At 33.0% G+C, this 7,287-nt stretch overlaps 1 protein-coding gene across 1 annotated transcript; it reads left to right on the top strand.

The window, feature by feature from the left end:
* Positions 1-1,631: 1,631 nt before the first annotated feature.
* On the top strand, positions 1,632-4,161 carry LOC106328100 (probable mediator of RNA polymerase II transcription subunit 26c). The gene is made up of 9 exons (XM_013766465.1): positions 1,632-2,526; positions 2,610-2,678; positions 2,761-2,843; positions 2,944-3,017; positions 3,088-3,140; positions 3,215-3,257; positions 3,336-3,478; positions 3,570-3,648; positions 3,744-4,161. The coding sequence occupies exons 1-9, from the start codon at positions 2,140-2,142 to the stop codon at positions 3,860-3,862; spliced, it is 1,050 nt and encodes a 349-aa protein (XP_013621919.1). The 5' UTR covers positions 1,632-2,139; the 3' UTR covers positions 3,863-4,161.
* Positions 4,162-7,287: the final 3,126 nt, after the last annotated feature.

The following is a 7,287-nucleotide window of genomic DNA, read 5'->3' as shown; positions in this document are numbered from 1 at the left end:
GGGGGGGGGGGGTGTAGAACATAACCTAATCAATTTAATTCGATTATAAGAACTATATATTATAAACATTGGAGTATGATAAAATATAAGTGTATACTATAATTCGATGTGCATGATGGAAATTTATTAGAAAGAGATCGGGGATGTTTACAGACTTGAATCGTGGGATGACTTAAAACCACTCATTTCAATATGTAGAAATTGATGGCCAAACATAAAGTTTGGTTTGATAGGTGTTACAGAGACACTTTTAAATTTAGCTTTTATTTATTGATTATTTGCTTAAGTTTGTAAGTTTTGCTGGACAGAGATTGATTCCAATGATAATTGGTTTTTACTAGTATTATCATATTATGTGTTTACTATTTAATTAGTGTTGATGTTTATTATATAGTATTGTCTAGTTTGCGTTTTACAGATGTAAATTTAAACATGAATTCATAGATGAGATATATTTGATCTTAACTAGACTGCTCACTTATAAAGTTGACAAGCTGAAATTACCAACCCTCAATGCAAACATTTTTTAATTGTGAAATTATTGTGATAAACTCTGATAATCACCAACAAGCATGTATATATCCAAAACGACTGGCGGCTGTTGGATAAATCCATTTGATAATTATTAAGACGTATGGCCACTGCTAACTCACCGGATGCTTCCAGTAAAAGTCCAAATTTCACGAAAAAGGTGTTGACGATATGTTTGAAAGGGACATTACATTCCTAATGTCTGTAAGATAACTAATGGATACACTATCACATTGTTATTAGCCTTTTCAAAAACATTTTGATACCCCAGCCCTTACATGTAAAACATATTTAGAATAGTACTTAAACACAACCCTTAGATAAACAAATTCATATCCAAAGACTCACCATTAAAGAAATGGTTCATAAAGTGAAAGCTTACCGATGAGATATACATATAGGAGGAGCCCACATCAAACAAGCTTCTTCTGTCTCCGTGCCTTTGATTTGGCCGGCCTCTTGACCGTTGTATGTGTCAGAACCACTGAGTCTTTGTTGTTCCCAGTTCAATAAATTGAACTAAAACAAATTTAAAAAGTTTTCAGAACTAATCATACCAACCATTGATTATAAGAGTTTACGAGCCACAAGAAGCAAGTACCCCAGAGAATCCTTCCAGGTCTTGCCGAGCTGTAAACCAAAGATCTCTCCAACAGTAAACCTTTCAAGAAAGTAACAATTAATGCACCTCTGTGTCACATATTCAATGAGACATGCTAAACATAAATTAGCAAGTCAGATGATAGTTATACTCACTCTGATGTTTTAATGATGGTACGCATCCTCTACGCCAGCTAATGGGTCCATCTGAGTTTTAAACTAAAAAACAGCAAGTGGGCTCATAAAGACATTAAATCATTAACCACTTCCAGTAGTCTGCAATGGTAAGGGTTTGTACACGTCGAGCATCGATCCAAAGCATTATCATCCACTTATATGGGCCCATAAATTAAAAAGGCCCATTAGTCAAATGTGTGTAAAGATCTATTTTAATAGTTTCCGCTTCGCCTCCACTTGTTTTGGCCCGACAACTCAAAGGCCCAGTAACTAAAGTATGTAATTAAAGAAAAAATACTAAATAAAAAAAGTAAACACCATTATTGAAAAACACACGCCTCTCTCTCTCTCTCTCTCTCTCTAGCTGTATGTTCATCTCCCCAACCAGAACATACCAACTTGCGCTTCAGCCTTGCTCTGTCCAGGACAAGAGCATCCTGATTAAAGCAAATCTCTTTTTCTCTTAACTTGTGATTGGTTTTGTCCGAAGAATATTTTTACCGAACAAAAGAAAAAAATAACATATTCTAAAAAAGACTCAAAACTTGGAATATTCCCTTTCTTCTCCCATTTTTCTTATTCGTCTTTGTGAAACTCTGTTTCTGTTTTTTTCTTCTTCTCTGTTTTTCTCGTGATAATACAGATTCATCAAAGGGTCTGCCTTTTTCATCGGATTTAATCTGATTCCGATTGAATCGAGTCTAAACTCTGTTGGGTTTTCAATCTCACGATGAATTGAATTCATCAGAAAGATCTGTTTTTGTAGATCTCGTCGTCTCCTCTGTTTTTTTCTATTTCTGTAAAGTAACGAACTTTGGGAAGCGTTTGGTGATGGATTTGGATGATTTTCGGTCGGTTATGGATAACGCAGGCGTCGATGTCTGGACATTTATAGACACAGCGATCCTCGTTGCCTCCCTTGACTACGGTCAAGAGCTGAAGCGGCGGAGAGATAACATCGTCGAGCGTCTCTACGCGACCTCCATGGCTAACAAGTGTAGGAACTGTGACTTCGGTGGAGGCGGAGGAGAAGTTGCTAGGGCTAATGGGAGTGGTGGTCACGAGGAGGAGGAAGAAGGAGGAGGAGAAGTTAGAGAGAAATCAGTTAATGGCGAGGATGATGATGAGGATGATGGTTACGATCCGTTTGCTGGTTTGTTTGATGATGAGCAGAAGAGTGTTCTTGAAATCAAGGAGAGGCTTGAAGATCCTGATCTGGTTGGTCTTCTCTCTCTCTCTTGAACTCTTGAATCTTAGATTGATTCTCTTCTGAAGTGTTTTGGTTTGTTTGTTGTTTTAAGTCGGAAGAAGATTTGGTTGAGCTGCTTCAGAATCTGGATGATATGGAGATCACATTCCAAGCTCTCCAGGTACTGACTTGAGTCAAATTCGAATACTAACACTCTCTCTTAGCTTATGTATTCATAGTTTATGATGTTTTGGTCGCTTTAGGAAACTGATATTGGGAGGCATGTGAATAAAGTTCGGAAGCATCCATCCAACGATGTTCGGATACTAGCTAAAAAACTTGTCAAGTTACGGATCAGATTCACAAGAACTCTCTCTCTCTCTGCTCAAATCTCAAATTCAACAAGAAAACAACTAACTCACTTTTTTGTATTTTGCGTCTTCTAGAAAATGGAAGGAGACAGTGGACGAGTGGGTCAAACTTAACCCGCCTGGTGATCTTGAACCTCCAAGTTTGATAGGTAAAAAAAAAAGAATCTCATTGTTCTTTATCTTTCCCTCGAAAGAAATCTCAATCTCTTCATTGTATAGCTGATGAGGACTCACCACAGCAGAGAGCTCTCCATAATGGTAACCGCCAACAGGTAACTAAAGAACCAAAACACTTTTAGTTTCTTTGTCATTGAGCTTTCAGTTGTAATCCTTTTCTCTGTGGCAGGTTCCTGATTTTGGGTATTCACCGGTTCCTCAGACTACTCAGAGTAAGTTGTTGAACTTAAAGTTCGGATCTTTAAACATTTGTAATCCGTAAAGCTTATTCCTTTTCTGATTTTTGACAGATGGGTATTCAGGTTCATCAAGCAAGAACAGTAACGTTGCCCAGCCAGAGAGAAAGCCAAGACCAGTTGCTCCTCCTCAGAGGAGAGAATCTCCATCTCCTGCTAAACCTTCTCGTCCTCCACCTTCTCAACAACCCATTCAGGTACAAACATTGTCAAACTGTATTCTAGTATGTGTACAAAGTGGCTAGTGTTTATGACTATGGTAATGGATTTGATATGGGGGGATTACAGAGGGAGAAGGAGCATAAGGAAATTGATTTTGACTCGGCTAGGAAAAGACTGCAACAAAACTACCGACAAGCTGAGAATGGTTTTAAAACTCCTCCTGTTTTTTTTTCAGTTTCAGATTTCTATTTAAATTGGATTGTTTCATGACTCTTTTTTCATGACTATTTAATAATGCAGCTAAAAAGCAAAGGACTATACAGGTGATGGACATTCATGAGATACCTAAACCTAAGAAAGGTGGATTTTTTCCGAGAAGAGGCGGCAGTTCACAAGGAGGAGGTGGTAGACACTGGTAAACTGAGTGAAAGAGAAAAGATAAAACAGAGAGCAGAGCTCTGTTTTTGAGACGCAAGAAGAAAGTGAAATCTAAAAATGTTTCTAAGGCTTTGGAGTTAAGTTGGTGGGTAACACTTGTTTTCCATTTTGTTGTTACTATATTTTTAAGAAAATTCTGATTAAGAACATAATTTTCTTGGATTTTATGAATAATAGATTCGAAAACCAAGTTTAAGGTATTTGTGTTTTTGTATTTTACGCAATGATATGCCTGTGTCTAGTTCTTTAAAGAAAATGAAATGATTTTCTTAGGAGTTGATTCTTTTGTTTAATGCCAATTTGTATATAAAGTTTTTGACCTTTTTAATGTTATGTTTTCATTCAGATTCACGGGTTGCTGCAATTTTCTTTTATCAGTTAATATGTAAATTCATTTTCTGATTAATGGGTCAATGCCAAATCTCCAAAAATATTTTGATGTGTATGTCGAGCTTATCTTTTAGTTTGTCGTATAGTTTAATACATGGTATAATAAACAATCGAATAATTCTTTTTGACTTTAACTATAGTCTATAGCCTCGAGACTCGCATAATGAATGAGACTCATTTTAATTACATTGACCGAATCATTGTGGGTACGCATGAGCTGTTTTGCTTAATTATTGTTTTATACGAAGGATTAACAGTGATTAATATTGGCATACTTTAAGGGGACAAGACAAAATTGCGCTTAAATAATTAGATAACTAGCTTAAAGATTCGCGCAATTGCGCAGAATAAATGTTATATATAAAAATAATTATTATCTATTATTATTTATTTGTATTCATTTACGTATGTAATTAAATTAAACTAAACACATAAATAAAAACAATACATCTTGTTTATTTACGATACTTTTTAGTAAATAAATCAAAACAATCATTTTATTTATTTTATATGGTATATAACTAAATTTCAGTAACATAGACATAAATATATAATATATTTTAATATAAATATTTATTATTAAGAATTCATACTCATGTGATAAACACAAAAATTTTAATATGCGATTTTTTGAATGCAAATTTCAAAATTAAAATATTAAGGTTTCAATACTTTTTCAATACAAATTTAGAAATTATCATATTTGAGTATTTTTCTATATTATATAGTTTAATTTTAAACTCTATATTAATATATAATATGAATCTAGTAAATGAAACTTCATATTCATACGATTTATGATCATTTGTATCTTGTTATTACCAAAAAGGTTAAACCAATGTTCACAAAATTTTAGTGTGAAACATTTAACGTTTTTAGTAATTTATAGTCGTTTAAAAAATTTAAAATATAACGTATAAGAAAATAAATATTATATGGTTAATATGGTTGTTTAATATCTTTTAATAATATAAAATTAAACAAAAAGAGCTAAGATATAAAAGTTATTATCAAATATTTATTATTCATAATCATAAATTGTCATATATATTTTAACCATATTAGGCAATTCAATAGCTTTTATTTAAGATAAGTGCGAGAATATTCTTTTGTACACTATTTATCAAATTAATAGTTGGTTTAATAAAAATATAATATAAGTTAATATATAATATAAGTTAATATAGACCAACCTATTTCTTTAAGAATTCTGAATTTCATTTTCATGGTGATATGTTGGTACAAAATAATGTTGTAATGTTTCTCAATTAATATATAACAGATTTCCTTTAATAATCTATTTTGAAGTACTTATATTGATGTTTTCTTTTAGTTAAGTGTCCATTGAGAAGAGTCAAATGGCAAAGATAGTCCACCGAGCATCTCCACATGCACTCCACAATTTCATTTTTAACTTTTCTATTATCTTTTTCTTTTTTCAAATGACATAAAAAGCAGAAAATAATTTATTAAACTCCATTTTAAAGGAAGTTTGTAAGCAGTTAGCAAGAAAAAGGATATTACATTAGATACTAATTTAAATTAGTGCTTGTTGACGTGTTTAACATCTACTTATAACCAAAAAACATATACCATCCTAGAAGTGTTAATCTCTATAGGTTTTTAATTAGTCGAAATAATGTTTAACTAATCATATCACTTTATCTCCATAGTGGCATGGATTAGTATATAAACTCTTGGAAACCACAAAGCATAATAAACTACTAATTTAGCAAGCAACTGCCAACTGCAATTAGATAATGCACTCTACATGGTCACTAAACTACACTTTCAAGTTTGAACCAATCTAACCTTATTTCATATTAACCGAGTTCGGTTTACCATAGATCAAACCTCAAATTAGTTTCTTCGATTTAAGTAAAAACTAATTTTCCGGGGAGATTCGTCGCTAAGAAGTAAAAAAAACACTATATTCCTCATTGGACTTGTGATCAAAAGTATATGTATTTGGCTTTGGCTTCCTAATGCTGTTCACAAGCTCTCTCCCCTGGTTTCTCCATCTTCTGCTGTGATTTTGTACAGTCCGAGAATACTGAGCTCAGTTAATTTAAAGCATAACGCTGGCCAGGGCTAGAGCCATTGAAATTTTGATTCAATGTAATTTGATTCAATGTTTCTGGTGTAAAGCATGTGACATTTTCTTTGACTTACAACATTTTGAATATCCGATATCAATCTATTTATGGTGTAAAACTATTTTTATCCGTGAATTCACGGGCAAACCCCTAGTTACACTCTTAAATTTTAATATACTCTTAAACTTTCGTAAAGGTAAGGTGTGACTCATATAAGGTTTTCAACTCCTTTTATATTTTAGCTTCTTTCGATTGTTTTTAATATACAATTGTTATTTTGATATGTACATGATGTAATGTTCACTTTTATTTTCATTTTTTCTTCTGTTCATTTTATTTAATCTTTTGGGGTAATTTTTTGATTTTTAAATGTCGGATTTTATTACTTATCGAAAATAGATTGAATACTAAATGGAAAACCAAAATAGTTTAAATATTTTTATAGCAAATAGAAGATTATGACTGGTATTTTTGGATATTTTTCCTAATTTAAACAAACGACATTATAAAGTGTGATCCTTATGAGCAAAGAATGAAGCAAATCCAGAGTGTTGATGTGTGTATCCTATCACACACAATACTTAAGTTCACATTTCTTTTCTGCAGTAAAAGACACTTCAAATTACTTGCTTCTCCAGTGGAGCTTGACTACTTCCCTGAAGTCTTCAAATAATCTGGTGGAGACTGTAGCGATCCGGAATGTAAGAGTGAACCAGAGTGATCATCAACTTATGGTTGATATCCTCATTTTCCCACTGGGTAGAGAAGGTTTCACACAGACTACACTGGCTCTTGTCACTTTTGCTTTTAGCAACCAGGACTACAAGCCTCCTCCAATATTCGGGTCATACCTTTTTTTCGAGCTTATACGCATCCTCTGTTATCTGGTATGTATAAAATGGGACACACAAAATCTTGCT

Source organism: Brassica oleracea, chromosome C3 (assembly GCF_000695525.1).
Source record: "Brassica oleracea var. oleracea cultivar TO1000 chromosome C3, BOL, whole genome shotgun sequence".
Classification (NCBI taxonomy): Eukaryota; Viridiplantae; Streptophyta; class Magnoliopsida; order Brassicales; family Brassicaceae; genus Brassica; species Brassica oleracea.
The sequence above is the reverse complement of the archived record's forward strand: the minus strand, read 5'-3'. Positions and strand labels throughout refer to the sequence as shown.

Coding starts and splice junctions, on each gene's coding strand:
- LOC106328100 (XM_013766465.1), top strand. CDS start 2,140: ATGGATTTGGATGATTTTCGGTCGGTTATGGATAACGCAGGCGTCGAT. Junction 2,844..2,943: donor CTAGCTAAAAAACTTGTCAA/GTTACGGATCAG, acceptor TGCGTCTTCTAG/AAAATGGAAGGAGACAGTGG. Junction 3,141..3,214: donor ATAATGGTAACCGCCAACAG/GTAACTAAAGAA, acceptor TCTCTGTGGCAG/GTTCCTGATTTTGGGTATTC.